This window comes from Mustelus asterias, unplaced genomic scaffold, assembly GCF_964213995.1.
Source record: "Mustelus asterias unplaced genomic scaffold, sMusAst1.hap1.1 HAP1_SCAFFOLD_107, whole genome shotgun sequence".
Taxonomy (NCBI): Eukaryota; Metazoa; Chordata; class Chondrichthyes; order Carcharhiniformes; family Triakidae; genus Mustelus; species Mustelus asterias.
Genome location: NW_027590151.1, coordinates 77413 through 95222, shown reverse-complemented (window position 1 = coordinate 95222; position 17810 = coordinate 77413). Strand labels below are relative to the sequence as shown.

The window sequence follows — 17810 nt, the reverse complement described above, 5'->3', positions numbered from 1 at the left end:
ACCTTTTACCTGCTTTGAGTGTGGGAAGAGATTCACTCAGTCATCGCACCTGCAGACACACAAGCGAGTTCATAGTGGGGAGAGGCCATTCACCTGCATTGAGTGTGGGAAGGGATTCAAGGATTCATCTACCCTGCGGACACATCAGCGAGTTCACACCAGGGAGAGACCATTCACCTGTGCTGAGTGTGGGAAAGGATTCACTCAGTTATCCAACATGCTGACACACCAGCGAATCCACACTGGAGAGAGACCATTCATCTGCTCTGAGTGTGGGAAAGCATTCACTGAGTCATCCTGTCTGCTGACACATCAACGCAGTCACACCAGGAAGAGGCTGTTCACCTGCGCTGAGTGTGGGAAGGGATTCACACGGTCACCTCATCTGCTGACACACCAGCGAGTTCACACTGGGGAGAGGCCATTCACTTGCTCCGTATGTGGGAAGGGATTCACTCAGTCATCCAACCTGCTGACACATCAGCGAGTTCACAGCAGGAAGAACCCATTCACCTGCTCCAAGAGAAGGATTCATTGAGTCATCCAGTCTGCTAAAACACCAATGTGGTCGCACTGGGGAAAGACCTTTGATGTGTTTTGTGCATGAGAAGAGATTCACTGATTCATCCAACCTGCTGAGACACTAGCAAGTCCACATTGAGGGGAGGCCATTCCCCTGCTCTGAGTTTAGGGAACGTCATCAGTCATCCAACTTGCTGACACACCAACAAGTTCACACCGATTAGAGACCTTTTCTTTTTAATCACAGAATTCCTACAGTGCAGAAGGAGGTGACTCGGCCCATTGAGTCTGCACCGACCACAATCCCAACCAGGCCCCACTCCAGTAAACCTACACATTTACCCTGCTAATCCCCCTGACGCTAAGGGGCAATTTACCACGGCCAATCAACCTAACCCGCACATCTTTAGAAGATGGGAGGAAATCGGAGCACCTGGAGGAAACCCACACAGACACGAGGAGAACATGCAAACTCCACACAGTCACCCGAGGCTGGAATTGAACCCGGATTCCTGCCCTGACTATGGGTGTTAATTGAATCAATTGAGTTTAAGAATGTACAGACGGAGGGCTTTGATCAAATAATTATATGAGTGTGTCTGAAGAAAGTATGTATGAAGAGTTGGGAGATAAATGTATTCCAAGTAAAGATTGGTTCCAGTTTCTTCCTTCACCATAAGGCTGTCAGGATTATAACATGGTCACAGAGAATGTTTGTCCAATGGTGAAGTTTGGAAATTGGAGGAAAGTATATTTCAGACAGAAGTTTACAGTCCCAGCAGCTTTTGTGTGAGATGAAAGCCAGTAGGAATTGTCAGGGTCTGATTACCCGCCGATGTTCTCTGAGCCTGAACCATACGACCAGTGGAAGAATGAAGTGGAGATGTGGACACGGGTTACATCCCTAACAATGAGAAAACAAGGTCTGGTTTGGCATTGCCACTGTCTAACGAAAGGAAAATTGGCAGCAAAACATTTTCTGAGCTGGAAATCCACTGGTCGTATACTGATCAAGGCTTGGATCTTTTACTCGGTTTCATTGATGAGATTTACAAGAAAGATGATCTGATGGGTGCCTATGAAGCATAGTCAGACTTTGTCAAGTTTTGAATGAGGGTGTAAGTATATTTAGCAGATCTGGATATCACAAAAAAGATAGGTCTGGAAAAGCACTAATAGGTGAATGAATCTCAGGAATGACGGGGAAACAATTATCATGGAATTCCCCTGGTCGTCACAGTCCGGCGCCTGTTCGGGTCAATGCACCGAACCAGCACGTCTATCAGAACGTGGGAGGAAACCGGAGCACCCGGAGGAAACCCACGCAGACATGGGGAGAACATGCAAATTCCACAGAGACAGTGACCCAAGCCAGTAATCGAACCCGGGTCCCTGGCGCTGTGAGGCAACAGTGCTAACCAGTGTGCTCCCCTTCCGTCCCAGAGATAAAGACAGCAACCAGTCTTAAAGCTACGCAAACAATTTTCTTATCTTTGTTAAAGATTTAAAATCGCGCAAAAAGATGCAGGGGAGTTGATGAAGAGTATCTGAGGCTCATCGAACAGACTAATGCAAAGTGTGCAATGTGTGAAAAGTATTGAAGGATGCTGTCACATCCGATTGTAAAGCTGCCCTTGGCACATGACTTTAACAAGGTATTTCCGTGGATCTAAAGGTATGAGACAAAGACAGAAATATTTCCATTCTACACATGATCGACATGGTGACCCAATTTAGTCTTTCTCCAATAATACATGGCAAGGACAAAAGGGTGATTCTAGACCAAGTCATTGAGAAGTTGACAGGGACTGGACCTGGGGCACCAGCTAAGTTTCTGCCTGATAGTGGAGGGGAATTTGTTAATGATGAGTTTTGAGACGTGTGTGAAAACATGAACATTCTGGTCATGAACACGGCAGCTGAAAGTCCTTTCAGTGATGGACTCTGTGAAAGGAATCACACGGTGATTGATGAAATGCTGCAGAAAATCTTAGCTGATCAGCCAAACTGCAAGTTGATAACTGCATGTACGATTCATGTAAATAATTCACTTCAGGTGGTTGGAGGGTAGAATCCCTGCCAATTGGTCTATGGGAGAAATCCCAAATTATCCTCTGTGCCGGGCGATCGCCCTCCTGCTTTAGAAGGGACGACAATTAGTATAAATTTTATTCATATTATCAGATTGTTTCACTAAAGTAAGTGCTCGAGCTCAGAAATTATTGTGGATCCGAGAACAGCGGTGTCTTATAATGTAATACTTTGTACATTTTGTTTCTTTGATTCATTGTGAAATATGTTGCTGTGTATTGTTATGATCCTAATCAGGATTGTTAATGTTTAAAGAGAAACTCAAATACCCAGTGATTAACAAAGAATTGCACCACAAGATTCCACATTTTTAAACATAAGAACTAGGAGCAGGAGTCGGCCATCTGGCCCCTCAAGCCTGCTCCGCCATTCAATAAGATCATGGCTGATCTGATAGTGGGTTCACAAGAACAAAATTTATAAAACAAAATATTAAAAGCCAGCACTATGAACATAGCATAAGTCTTTCAATTATCAGATTATTTCATGAAGAGAATATTAACTTATTGTGGTTCTGAGGAGAGGGGTGTCTTTATGTGTAATGCTTTGTACAAAAGGAGGAAAGTCACATTTTTTCTTCTTTGATTTGCTCTGAAACATTGTTTGTGTGAATGTTTTGTGATCCCGGTCAGGACAATTAACGTTTAAAGAAAATTGTGAACACCCAGTGATTAACTAAAAGAATTACATGAAAAGATTTAACATTTTTAAACAAAAACAAACTTTACTGTATATATAAAACAAAATAAAATGTAAGAATACAGCACTACAAACTGAATACTGTAATCAATAAAGACTTATGGTATAAACCTGTTTTTTAACCTCACCCCAAAAGTTTCTTTATACTTAATGATATCTTGAAAGTTCAATTCTGTTCCTGGGACTCTCAAAGGTATGTCAAAGCTCTGCAGAATTCACTTTAATTTTCCTCACTTTTCCAGCTATTCTCCAGGCTCCAAGACTTTAAGGAGGGTCTTTCCATTAGCTTTTGGCTAAACAATTCTCCAACTTTCCTTTGAGACCTCAAAACTCTGGACTCCTCAGTCCAACCGTGGGCTTCACTGCCTTCTTGCTGAGGGATTTAAACATTGGTAGCACCCCTGGTTCCTAATGACCCAGTGGCTTCTGGTTCACAGCTCCTGGTTCCATAGCTGCCTGCCTCCAAGCTAACTGCAGACTGCTTGCTTTCTGTGAGAAACACCCAGAATTCCAACCAGGGCTCACTTATCCCCATGCTAAAACATCTGTTGGGATGTCTAATATATATTTAGTTTCAAAACTAAACCTTTTTTTCCTGAGGTCTGCATGAAGAATTCCGATCTGTAACAAAGACAGAGCAATAATTGTCAGACCCGAAGTCTCCAGGTCTCCAGCTAAAAGAGCCCAGCTGCCCTTTTACACTTCTTACCCTTCGAGTTTTGACATCTTAAACCAACATGGGCCACGCCTTGTGAATGTGAATCCCCTTCGGGTGTTTCTGTCAGATTCTCAGTGCAGGTTTTCCATTTACCTTAAATTTTTTAAATAAGCAATTGTTGAACTAACTCATACTTCTAAAACATAGGAATTATGAAATTAGATCTTTGCAACACCTTCCCCATGAAGAAATGAAAATGTATCATCCTCTTTTATTCCATTTGAAAGATTACAACGTAGACTCAAAAGATTGGCTCTTCTCTCTCCCGATAGATGCTGTCAGACCTGCTGAGATTTTCCAGCATTTCCTGTTTTTGTTTCAGATTCCAGCATCCGCAGTATTTTGCTTTCAACAACGTACAACATGTTGTATACTTAAATAGTTGTGATCTTATCAAATGGTGAAGCAGGCTCAAAGAGCCAAATGGCCAACTCCTGTTCCAAAGTCTAATGTTTAATTACCCTATAACCTGCAACAGACACAATAATCCCCCCATTGTCCACTTCACATTCACAAGTCCAGCTTGGTAACAGCACACTGCTGGGTTCCATGTCCAGGAATTCAGTCCACTGAAGATGGAAATTACTGCTTGCAGTCTTTTCTGAAAGTTTTCTTCTTACAATAATTATAGTCCAAAGTTCCTCCTGCAAAAGGAGAGTCTTCATTGCTGTTCATTTGTGAATTTTCAACTTCAGTTTTGAAAACAGTCTGTTCAGAATGCACGTTTTGAACTTTACTTTCTTCCACGTTTGTAGCTCCTCCATTGTTTAAATCCAGAGAGAATATTCCACTCAATTCCACATTAAACTGTCTTCTTCTTGCTCTGTTGTAGCTGCAGTTTCATTTTTAATTTCATTTCCCAGACTCAAACATTCTGGATTCTCTTTTGGAGAGAGCAAGGTCAAAATAGCTTCTTTTTGTGTCAACAACTCTTTCCTTCATTGGTCAAAATCTTCTTCGGCCATTTAAAAAATGTTGTTAAAATGCATTTTATGTTCAAGCAAAAATGTTGACCATTCCCATCTGGAGACTATGTGATCTCGGGCTTCAAAAACTGAGGAATTGAGAACAAAAGCAGGGAGGTTACACTGATAGTTTCTAAAGTTCTGGGTGAGGCCACAACAGAACACTGAGCCCAGTTCTGGTCACCACACTATTGGAAGGACGTGAGGGTACTTGAGAGGGTGCAGAGGAGATTTACCGAAATGGTTCCAGGAATGAGGAATTTTATCCACAAAGCTAGGCTGGAGAAGCTGGGGTTGTTCTCCTTGGAGAAAAGGAGATGGAGGGGAGATTTGCTCGAGATGTACAAAATTAAAATAGGATTAAATAATGTGAGAAGGTAAAGCTGTTCCCATTAGCTGATGGTGCAAGGATGAGATGCACAGATTTATATATTCTTAGCGAGAGATGCAGGGGGATGTGAGAAAGGGATGTTTTATGCAATGAGGGGGAATGAGCTGGAACTCACTGCCTGTGAGGGTGGTGGAAGCAGAGACAATGAACGATTTAACAAGGAAAATGGACCGACACTTGCAGGAAATAGAACTGAAAGGATAAAGGGATAGAACGGGGAAATGGGACTGACCGGTTTACCCCATGAGAATAATCCTGGAACTGAGAGCATTTAACCCTCTGAAAACGCCGGTGTTACTTTTCTCTGGAAAACTGAAGACTGACGGAAGTCTTCAAGATTATGAAGGGGTTCAATAATCCAGTACGGATTTAATGAGAAACACCTTTACCAGCGAGTGGTGAGAATGTGGAACTCACCACCACAGCGAGTGGTTGAGGTGAACAGCATGAATACATTGAAGGGGAAGCTAGATACATACATGAGGGAGAGAGGAATAGAAGGATCTGCTGATGGGGGGAGATGAAGAGGGGTGGGTGGAGGCTCATGTGGAGCATAAATACTGACATAGACCAATTGAGCCGACTGGCCCGGCCCTGTGCTGTAGACTCAATGGGACAGAGACAAACGTATTTAATTTAGAGCTACTTGAAGGAGAAGTAGGAATTACTATCCAGTATAAAATAAATGTCCTTCATCAGCTTGTGTGGTTCATTTGTGGAAATGTGCTCTCCCAGCCCACTGGAAGCAAAGTCGTGAGAAAGACCAATCCAGCAGAGCTGGACCTTCTGATCCAGGATCTTCTGATCCTCCCACTTCACCAACTGTCAGAATGAACATGGTTCAGTCCTGGGTGTGATTAACAGCAGCAATAACAGCAGAATCCAATCCCTGTCATCACTTGTGAACTCGCTGGTGGTTGCGCAGGTAGATTGACCGACTGAATCTCTTCCCACACTCAGAGCAAGTGAATGTCCTCTCCGCAGTGTGAAGACGCTGGTGTATCTGCAGGCTGGATGAATCAATGAATGCTTTCCCACACTCAGAGCAGGTGGGTGGCCACTCCCCAGTGTGAATCCGCTGGTGTGCCTTCAGGAAGGATGACCGACTGAATCCCTTTCCACACTCGGAGCAGGTAAACGGCCTCTCTTTGGTGTGAACTCGTTGGTGTATCCGCAGGCTTGATGAATCAATGAATGCCTTCCCACACTCAGTACAGGTGAATGGCCTCTCCCCAGTGTGAGTGCGTTGGTGTATCCGCAGGTTGGAAGAGTGAGAGAATCCCTTTCCACAATCAGAGCAGGTGAACGGCTTCTCCCCGGTGTGAACTCGCTGGTGTGCCTGCAAGTGAGATAACCGACTGAAACCCATCTCACACTCAGAGCAAGTGAATGGCCTTTCCCCAGTGTGAATTCGCTGGTGTGTCAGCAGATCAGATGAAGTAGTGAAGGTCTTCCCACACTCGGAGCAGGTGAACGGCCTCTCCTTGGTGTGAACCCGCTGGTGTCTCAGCAGGTGGGATGAATGAGTGAATCCCTTACCACAATCACAGCAGGTGAACGGTCTCTCCCCAGTGTGACTGCGTCGATGAATTTCCAGCTGAGACGGGGATTTGAATCCCTTCCCACAATCCCCACATTTCCACGGTTTCTCCATGGTGCGGGTGTCCCTGTCTCCAGGTTTGTTGTTCAGCTGAGGTGGCCACACAAAGCGTCTGTACAATCTCTTCCTGGTGTAAATGGTGATGGTCTTTCAAACTATGTAACTGTCACTGGAACAGTCTCACCCAGATGTTTGTGTCTTGCTGCTTTTCCAGTCACACTGATGTTTAAAACTTTCTGAAGCAAACAGAACAGAAAGACATTTCTCCTTCCAGATTCAAAGGCTAATGATATTCAGATCCCGATAATCGAGTGACTCTGTCAATTCTTCACTTGATGCTTGATTTGAATTTTGTGTCTGCAAATCCTCCCCCTTTGAAGATCCTGTAAAAGAGGTTATAAATTTCATCACTGTCAGTTAAGGATAGAATCTACAATTGGCAGTTGTTAATTTCTATGAAGCATTATTTTCTATCTTGTTCCCCGAAAGCTGTAAATAACTGTCCCACACTCTCCCTGCATTACCTGGAGTATTGTGTGGAGCTTTTGTCTCCTTACTAAAGGAAGGATACATAAGAACATAAGAAATAGGAGCAGGAGTAGGCCATCTAGCCCCTCGAGCCTGCCCCGCCATTCAATAAGATCATGGCTGATCTGAAGTGGATCAGTTCCACTTACCCGCCTGATCCCCATAACCCCTAATTCCCTTACCGATCAGGAATCCATCTATCCGTGATTTAAACATAGTCAACGAGGTAGCCTCCACCATTTCAGTGGGCAGAGAATTCCAGAGATTCACCACCCTTTGAGAGAAGAAGTTCCTCCTCAACTCTGTCCTGAACTGACCCCCCCTTTATTTTGAGGCTGTGCCCTCTAGTTCTAGCTTCCTTTCTAAGTGGAAAGAATCTCTCCACCTCTACCCTATCCAGCCCCTTCATTATCTTATAGGTCTCTATAAGATCCCCCCTCAGCCTTCTAAATTCCAACGAGTACACTTGCAATAGAGGGAGTGGAGCAAGGGTTCATTTGACAAATCCCTGGAAGGATGGGAGTTTCCTAGGAGGAGACTGGGCCTCTATTCTCTCAAAGTTTCGAAGAATGAGGGCTGATCTTCTATCACTCAACTGAGTTGAGGAGGAACTTCTTCACACAAAGGGTTGTGAATCTGTGTAATTCCCTGCCCAGTGAAGCAGTTGAGGCTACCTCATTGAATGTTTTTAAGGCAAGGATAGATACATTTTTGAACGGTAAAGGAATTAAGGGTTATGGGGAGCGGGCGGGTAAGTGGAGCTGAGTCCACAAAAAAAATCAGCCACGATCTTATTGAATGGCGGAGCAGGCTCGAGGGGCCAGATGGCCCACTCCTGCTCCTAGTTCTTATGTTTTTATAATAACTCCAGATGTATCAATGTTGTTATGATCCTTATGAGTACAATAACCTTAAAATTAACATTCCCAGACAAACCCAGTGGAATAAAGCAAAGAGAAAGATTTCACCTTCTAATAAATCTTGCAATAATCAAATTAAAATCAACATCAATGAATCATGCATTAACAGACAAACAGTATTTGAATAGACAGGATAAATTTGTCTTTAAATATCTCAGACAATAAAACAGGTTCCACAAAATCACAAACATTCCCCACTCACCATATTTGGCTCTAATTCCAGTTCCAGAGTCCCACAACTCTCTGTATTTCCCAGGGGGAGAAAGAAAGTGTTTTCCTCACAGATGTTGCCCAGAGGAGGAGGTTTGAATCTGTGGTGAAGTTTGAGTCTGTGGTGAAGTTTGAGTCTGTGTGTGAAGTTTGAGTCTGTGTGTGAAGTTTGAGTCTGTGGTGAAGTTTGAGTCTGTGTGTGAAGTTTGAGTCTGTGGTGAAGTTTGAGTCTGTGGTGAAGTTTGAGTCTGTGTGTGAAGTTTGAGTCTGTGTGTGAAGTTTGAGTCTGTGTGTGAAGTTTGAGTCTGTGTGTGAAGTTGGAGTCTGTGGTGAAGTTTGAGTCTGTGGTGAAGTTTGAGTCTGTGGTGAAGTTTGAGTCTGTGGTGAAGTTTGAGTCTGTGTGTGAAGTTTGAGTCTGTGGTGAAGTTTGAGTCTGTGGTGAAGTTTGAGTCTGTGTGTGAAGTTTGAGTCTGTGTGTGAAGTTTGAGTCTGTGGTGAAGTTTGAGTCTGTGTGTGAAGTTTGAGTCTGTGGTGAAGTTTGAGTCTGTGGTGAAGTTTGAGTCTGTGGTGAAGTTTGAGTCTGTGGTGAAGTTTGAGTCTGTGGTGAAGTTTGAGTCTGTGGTGAAGTTTGAGTCTGTGGTGAAGTTTGAGTCTGTGGTGAAGTTGGAGTCCGTGGTGAAGTTTGAGTCTGTGTGTGAAGTTGGAGTCTGTGTGTGAAGTTTGAGTCTGTGATGAAGCTACAAACAGAAGCTGTTCTGTTTCAAATCAAACTGCGGGACTTGGAAGAAAATGATGGGAAGAGATTTTGCAAAGTCCCCTCCCCCACTCCCTCAGCTGGCAGCCCAGCACGCAGGCGCAGAGAGCGCTGCTGAGCCGAGCTGTCCGGAGCAGGCGCAGTGCGGCTGCCGCCAGCGGTCGCTCTCGATCTCTTTTTGAAGCAGCCGCCGTAGAGAGAGGGGGGGGGGGGAGATCACCGAGCGGCTTCTCGCTCTGGCCGGAGCCGCCAGCCGGTTGCCTGGAAACCTTGGCTCGAGGAGGCACAGGGGGAGGGGAAACAATGGGAGGGGGAACAATGGGAGGGGGCGTGTCCGCGCGCCTGGGCCTGCGCACTGGAACCCCACGACGTCATGGCAGAGCAGACTGATTCCTATTGGCTGATTCTAGCGTGGACGTTCCCAACGCTCAGTCTCCCATTGGAGGAAAAAGACAACATTGCGGATTGGACAACAGCTCCACGCGTTCGGAGGTCAAAGTGTCTCCGGCCCCACGTGGGCTCGGGTTTAGCTGCCTATTGTCTTCATTGACCAATGGGAAGAGCTGGAGGACCGGCAGGACTCTGATCATCCAGCCAATCAGGGGCGGGTTTTGTGCCAATGGCTGCGCGGGTCATCCTGATTGTCTGAACGTGGAGCTGGTCAAGCGGCTGCTTCCCTCTGTCTGAAGATTGAGCTTCACACATTACAAATTTCTCCCCTGTCCAACATCTGTGAGTAAAACACTTTCCATTTCTTTTCTCATTCTGGGGGAAATTGGGGACTTGCAGCAACTGAAGGGAAAGGAAGTGAATCCAGGGAGGCTGCAGACTCTGGAAAGGTTGGCCCAGGTCTCTCTCTCTCTTAAAGACATTGACATCCTTTGCTCCTTCAGCTTGACACATTTATTTGTCTGGCTAAAAGGATGGTCTCTTTTCTAATGTTCACAATTAAAGGGGTGGTTTCCCCAGTGGATGGCTGACATTTAAGGGGACAGTAAATTAATATAGCACACAGATATACCTGGTGTTGTTGTGGTACATATTAGACATATTATTTATGGTTCTGTAAAAATGTTTACTGTTATTTCTACATTTTAATATAGTACTGATATCTTTAGGGCCCTTGCAAAAAGATTCAGCAATTCCAGTCCTTCTCAATGCTTCATCGAGCAATCTAGTCAGCTCCATTCCTCCCTAAATAACTGTACTTGTGGAAGTTTATTTGCTTCAAATACCCACCTGTTTTGTCTTGAAATAAGTTACCACTGCTTCCACGATCGTCTTAGGCAGAGAGGCAGATTATGTCCACTCGCTTTCTAAATAATGTCCCCTGCTGCTGTATTGCTAATTAAAAAATAGAGTATGGTAGAGCACACATTTTTCATCCAGTTATATACATGATGTGAAGATGCTGGTGTTGGACTGGGGTAGGCACAGTAAGAAGTCTCACCACACCAGATTAAAATCCAACAGGTTCATTTGGAATCACCAGTTTTCGGAGCGCTGCTCCTTCATCATGTGTCTCACCTGATGAAGAAGCAGTGCTCCAAAAGTTCATGATACCAAACAAAGCTGTTGGACTTTAACCCAGTTATATATATTCACATGAGATATAATATATATTTCAGCAGACTGCGTGTTAGGAGTTTCACGTATATTTGAAGCTGTCGATTAGAATGAATCATTCCTTCACTATCATTTTTTTAAAACAGTAAATGAATTAAGGGTTATGGTGAGCGGGTGGGTAAGTGGAGCTAAGTCCATGAAAAGATCAGACATGATCTTATTAAATGGCAGAGCAGCTCGAGAGGTTCAGTGGCCTACTCCTGCTCCTAGTTCTTAAGTTCTTATAATTTGTTGGCTGATATTTGGGACAACAGAATGAAAATGGTGAAAATTGCTGGAATTTTACCAGCACGCCAGCCCGAGGCTCGTAGGATCCCGTCGGAGAATGCCATTCTGCAAACCTCACCTGCCCCAATTCCGAGGCAGACGTGCCAGTAAAATTTTGGCCAATGTGTCTGAGTGGATTTTTGAGGAATTATAGAGGAAAGAAGATTCCATACAAACGAGAATTTTTGGTTTTGAATTTCTATTCTGCACCAAGTGACAACTTTCATGAACTTCTTTTCCAGAATATTAGGAGGCGATTTGCAGACATAAATCCCAAAAGACATTAAGCAATGGCGTAACTGGAAAAGCACCGAGAGACACACACACACAGCCGAGTGACTGCTTCAGTGAACTGACTCTGGAAAGAGCTTTAACCAGTTACACAGCCTGAAAGAATATCACACCATTCACAGTGAGGAGAAACAGTACACGTGTTGTGTGTGTGAACGAGGCTTCAACTGATCATCGAACCTGGAGAGACACAAGAACATCTGCGTCATGGAGAAACTGTGGAAATGTGGGGACTGTGGGAAGAAATTCAGATACCCATCAGAGCTGGAGATTCATCAACGCAGTCACACAGGGGAGAAACCATTCATCTGTTTCAAATGTGGGAGGGGATTCAGTAATTCATCCAACTTATTGAAACACAAACGGGTTCACACTGAGGAGAGGCCATTCACCTGTTCTGACTGTGGGAAGGGATTCAAATCCTTATCAGTGCTGGAGATTCATTGGCGGATTCACACTGGAGAGAGGCCATTCACCTGCTCCGAGTGTGGGAAGGGATTCACTCATTCATCCAACTTTCTGACACACAAGCGGGTTCACACTGGGGAGAGGCCATTCTCCTGCTCTGTGTGTGGGAAGAGATTCAGTGATTCATCCAGCCTGCGGAAGCACAAGCAAGTTCACACCGGGAAGAGGCCTTTCTCCTGCTCTGTGTGTGGGAAGAGATTCAGTGATTCATCCACCCTGCGGAAGCACGAGCGAGTTCACACTGGGGAGAGACCATTCACCTGCTCAGTCTGTGGGAAAGGATTCACTCGGTCATCCCACCTGCTGATGCATCAACGAGTCCACACCGGGGAGAGGCCGTTCACCTGCACTGTTTGTGGGAAGGGATTCAGTGCATCATCTACCCTGCAGAACCACCAGGCAGTTCACACTGGGGAGAGGTCATTCACCTGCTCCGTGTGTGGGAAAGGATTCACTCAGTTATCAACCTTGCTGCGACACCAGGCAGTTCACACTGGAGAGAGGCCATTCCCCTGCTCTGTGTGTGGGAAGGGATTTACTAGGTCCACTAGTCTGCTGACACACCAGCGAATTCACTCTGGAGAGCCTGTTCACCTGCACTGAGTGTGGGAAAGGATTCACTGATTCCTCCAGCCTCTGGAAACACCGGCGAGTTCACACCGGGGAGAGGCCATTCATCTGCTGTGTGTGTGGGAAAGGATTCTGAGTCGTCCAGTCTGCGTGCACACCGTCGAGTTCACACCGGGGAGAAGCCTTTCACCTGCTCTGAATGTGGGAAGGGATTTGCTGATCCTTCCAGCCTGCGGAAACACAAGCAAGTTCACACGGAGGAGAGAGGCTGTTCACCTGCTCTGAGTGTAGGAAAGGATTCACTGAGTCATCCAACCTGCTGAGACATTATGGCAGTCACACCGATTAGAGACCTTTTAAATACTCTGCCTGTGGGTGTTAATTGTATAATTTGGGGTTAAATATATACAAGCAGTGGACATTGATTAGATGTTTACATGAGCACATATAGACACTTACTGACAGAGCATGGAATGGTATTAGGAGTTATATACCTGTAATGTTTCACTCTGTGAATAAATCTATACCAAGTAAAGATTGGAACCAGTTTCCTCCTTCACCAGAAGGTGGTCAGGATTATAACGTGGTAACAGAGAATGCTTAAAAATACCTGATGTTTCCAATCTGAATGTTTGAGAAGGAATAATGAAAGCTTTGATAAAAATCAGAAGAGAAAGATGCAAATTATCTTAAAACTACACAGACAATTTGTTCACACTACTTGCCAAAGATTAAAAATCCTGCTTCAAGATGCAGGAGCAGTTGATGAAGAATACACGAGACTCATACAAGAGACTAGTGCAAAGTGTACAATGTATAAAAATTATTGGAGGATGCCATCACATCCCAACAGTGAACCTTCCCTTGGCCCTTGGGGCTGGAGCTGTGGCACCAGCTCAGTTTCTGAATGATGAGTTTTGAGACATGTGTGAAAACATGAACATTCTGGTCAGGAACACGGCAGCTGAAATTCCTTTCAGTGATGGACTCTGTGAAAGGAATCACACGGTGATCGCTGAAATGCTGCAGAAAATCTTAGCTGATCAGCCAAACTGCAAGTTGATAACTGCACCGGCCTGGACGATTCATGTAAAGAATTCACTTCAGATGGTTGGAGAGTATAATCCCTGTCAATTGGTCTGTGGGAAAAATTCCAAATGACCCTCTGTGCTGGGGATAACCCTCCTGATTCAGAAGGGACGACAATTAGTCCAATTTTTATTCATTTATTATCTGATTGTTTCACTGGTGCTCGAGCTAAGAAATTATTGTAGATCCTCGATGAGGGGTGTCTTATAGTGTAATACTTTGTACAAAATAAAGACCATCATGGTTTTATTTTTCAAATAGTTTTGAAATATTGTGTGTTATAATTCGGGTCGAGAACATTAACGTTCAGTGAGAAATCCAAACACCCATCACAAGATTCCAGGTTTTTAAACAAAATCAAACTTCACTGAATATAAACAGAATATTAAAAACCAGCTCGATGAATTATATTTTGTAAAGATTTATTCTGTAAACTCAGTTCTGACTCAAAACATGAACTCTGTTTTCACTCTCTACAGATGCTGCCAGACCTGCTGACGTTTTGCAGCATTTTTCAGTTTTTGTACTTTTTAACCCTTACTCCTCGACAAGAGTGCCCTTATACTTAATATCTTGAATGTTCATTCACTTCTGTTCCTGGGACAATCCCAAAGGTATGTCAAAGCTCCCAGAATTCACTTTAATTCGCCTCAGTAATCCAGCTATTCTCCAGACTCCAAGATTTCATGAGGATCCTTCTATTAGCTTTCGGCTAAACAACTCTCCAACTTTCCTTTGAGATTTCAAAATTGACTCAAAACATGGACTCCTCAATTCAAGCATGGGCTTCACTGCCTTCTTGTTGGGGGATTTAAACATTGGGAACATCCATGGTTCCTAATGACCTCCTCGGCTCCCGGACCCACAGCTGGTTCACAGCTCCCGGTCCCACAGCTGGTTCACAGCTCCCGCTCCCACAGCTGGTTCACAGCTCCTGGTCCCACAGCTGGTTCACAGCTCCCGGTCCCACAGCTGGTTCACAGCTCCCGGTCCCACAGCTGGTTCACAACTCCCGGTCCCACAGCTGGTTCACAGCTCCCGGTCCCACAGCTGGTTCACAGCTCCCGCTCCCACAGCTGGTTCACAGCTCCCGGTCCCACAGCTGGTTCACAGCTCCCGCTCCCACAGCTGGGTCACAGCTCCCGCTCCCACAGCTGGTTCACAGCTCCCGGTCCCACAGCTGGTTCACAGCTCCTGGTCCCACAGCTGGTTCACAGCTCCCGGTCCCACAGCTGGTTCACAGCTCCCACTCCCACAGCTGGTTCACAGCTCCCGGTCCCACAGCTGGTTCACAGCTCCCGGTCCCACAGCTGGGTCACAGCTCCCGCTCCCACAGCTGGTTCACAGCTCCCGCTCCCACAGCTGGTTCACAGCTCCCGGTCCCACAGCTGGTTCACAGCTCCCGGTCCCACAGCTGGTCCACAGCTCCTGGTCCCACAGCTCCCAAGCTAACTGCAGACTGCCTGCTTTCTGTGAAAAACACCCAGAATTCCAACCAAGACCACCCTGAATCACTTATCCTCATGGTAAGAGATCAGTTGAGATGTCCAAAAGATGTTTAAATTAATTAACTTTTAGTTTCAGAACCAAACCTTTTTTCTTGAGGTCTGCGTGAAGAATTCCCCTCTCTAACAAAGACAGGAAAAAAATTGTCAGACCCAATGTCTCCAGCTAAAAGAGCCCAGCTGCCGTGTTATCCTTCTAGCTTTGACTTCTTAAACCGACATGGGCCACACCTTGTGACTGCGAATTCCCTCAGGGTGTTTTTATCAGATTCTCAAACCAGGTTTTCCAGTTGTTACATTTTTTTTAAAATCCAAAATTAATATTTCTAAAACACATGACTTATTAAACTAAATCTTCACAACATATTCCCTGGATGACATGAAAATGTATCACTCTATAATATCCCATTTAGAATATTACAATGTACAACATGCTGTATATCTTAACAACAGCCATGATCTTATTGAATGGTGGAGCAGGCTCGAAGGGCCAAATGGCCTCCTCCTGTTCCTAAATCCACTGTTTTCCTGTGTTGATCTATCTTATAACCTGCAACAGACATAATAATCCCTCCATTGTCCACTTCACATTCACAAGTCCAGCTTGGTGACAGCACACTGCTGGGTTCCATGTCCAGGAATTCAGTCCACTGAAGATGGAAAATATTACTCCTTGTAGTGTTTTCTGAAAGTTTTCTTCTTTCAATAATTATAGTAATTTTTACTAATTATAGTTTCTTCTGCAAGAGGACAGTCCTCATTGCTGTTCAGTTGTGGATTTCCAATTCTGAAAACAGTCTGTTCAGAATTCACCTTTTGAACTTTACTTTCTTCCATGTTTGTAGTTCCTCCATTGTTTAAATCCAGAGAGAATATTCCAGTTAATTCCACATTGAAATGTCTTCTTCTTGCTCTGTTGTAGCTGGAACTTCATTTTTAATTTCATTTCCAAGAATCAAACATTCTGGATTCTCTTTTGGAGAGAGCAAGTTCAAAATGGCTTCTTTCTGTGCCAACAACTCGTTCCTTCATTGGACAAAATCTTATTTAGCCATTTTAAGAATGTTGTTAAAATGCTTTTTATGTTAAGCAAAAAGGTCTGATATTCTTGTTTGGAGCATTTTGGATCTTGGGTTTCAGAAATCGGGGAATTGAGAACAAAAGCAGGGAAGTTATTCTGATAGTTTCTAAAGCTCTGGTGAGGCCACAACAGAACACTGAGCCCAGTTCTGGTCACCACACTTTAGGAAGGATGTGAGGGTCCTTGAGAGAGTCGAGAGGAGATTTACCAGAATGGTTCCAGAGATGAGGAAGATGATGCGAATGTGGAACTTGCTACCAGTGAGTGGTTGAGGTGAACAGCATGAATACATTGAAGGGGAAGCTAGATACATACATGAGGGAGAGAGGAATAGAAGGATATGCTGATGGGGGGAGATGAAGAGGGGTGGGTGGAGGCTCATGTGGAGCATAAATACTGACACAGACCAATTGAGCCGACTGGCCCGGCCCTGTGCTGTAAACTCAATGGAACAGAGACAAATGTATTTATTTTAGATCAACCTCGTGTTTGTGGATCATCTCAGTAAAATGAGCACTCTCAAATTCAAAGAGCATCGACCCACTTGCAGCAAAGCCGTGAGGTTGGTCAGTCCAGCAGAAAGAAACCCTCCAACCCTCTCACTTCAGCAACTGTCAGAATGAACATGGTTTAGTCCTGGATGTGATTAACAGCAGCAAGAACAGCAGAATCCAACTCCTGTAATCACTTGTGAATTCGCTGGTGTCTTAGCAGGTGAGACGACCGTTTAAATCTATTCCCACACTCAGAGCAGCTGAACGGCCTCTCCCCAGTGTGAACTCGCTGGTGTGTGAGCAGATTGGAGATCTGAGTGAATCCCTTCCCACAGTCAGAGCAAGTGAATGGCCTCTCCCCAGTGTGAACTCGCTGGTGTGCCAACAGGGTGGATGAATGACTGAAACCCTTCCCGCACACAGAGCAGGTGAAGGGTGTCTCCCCAGTGTGAACTCGCTGGTGTATTAGCAGTTGGGATGATGTTCTAAATCTCTTCACGCAGTAAGAGCAGCTGAACGGTCTGTCCTCAGTGTGAATGCGCTGGTGGCCCATCAGGGTCTGAGAGCTTTTGAAGCTGCGCCCACAGTCTGAGCATTTAAACAGTCTCTCATTCGTGTGAGTGACACGGTGTGTCTGCAGGGTGGATGAATGGCTGAATCCCTTCCCACACACACAGCAGGTGAACGGCCTCTCTCCAGAGTGAACTCGCCGGTGCCTCCACAGGGTGGAACGATCACTGAATCCTTTACCACAGTCTGAGCAGGCGAAAGGCCTCTCCCCGGTGTGAACTCGCTGGTGTGTCAGCAGGCTGGATAACTGACTGAATCCCTTCCCACACACGGAGCAGGTGAACGGCCTCTCCCCAGAGTGAACTCGCTGGTGTCTCAGCAGGGTGGTTGATATACTGAATCCCTTCCCACACACGGAGCAGGTGAACGGCCTCTCCCCAGTATGAACTCGTCGATGTGTGTCCAGTGCAGATGGGCACTGGAATCCCTTCCCACAGTCCCCACACTTCCA

At 45.1% G+C, this 17810-nt stretch overlaps 2 protein-coding genes across 2 annotated transcripts in view; both read right to left on the bottom strand.

The window, feature by feature from the left end:
• The window catches only part of LOC144484438 (uncharacterized), a 156495-nt gene extending 139046 nt beyond the window's left edge, over nt 1-17449 (bottom strand). Inside the window, exons 1-3 of the mRNA XM_078202970.1 lie at nt 17059-17449; nt 6322-6948; nt 4272-4288 (exon numbers count right to left, since the gene is read on the bottom strand). Coding sequence (XP_078059096.1) covers nt 4272-4288; nt 6322-6948; nt 17059-17342 — 928 coding nt within the window. The 5' untranslated portion in view covers nt 17343-17449. The remainder of the gene's footprint in view (nt 1-4271; nt 4289-6321; nt 6949-17058) is intronic.
• Nucleotides 1-17810, bottom strand: part of LOC144484436 (uncharacterized) — an 89509-nt gene that overhangs the window by 48808 nt on the left and 22891 nt on the right. The gene's annotated exons all lie outside the window — the stretch shown is intronic.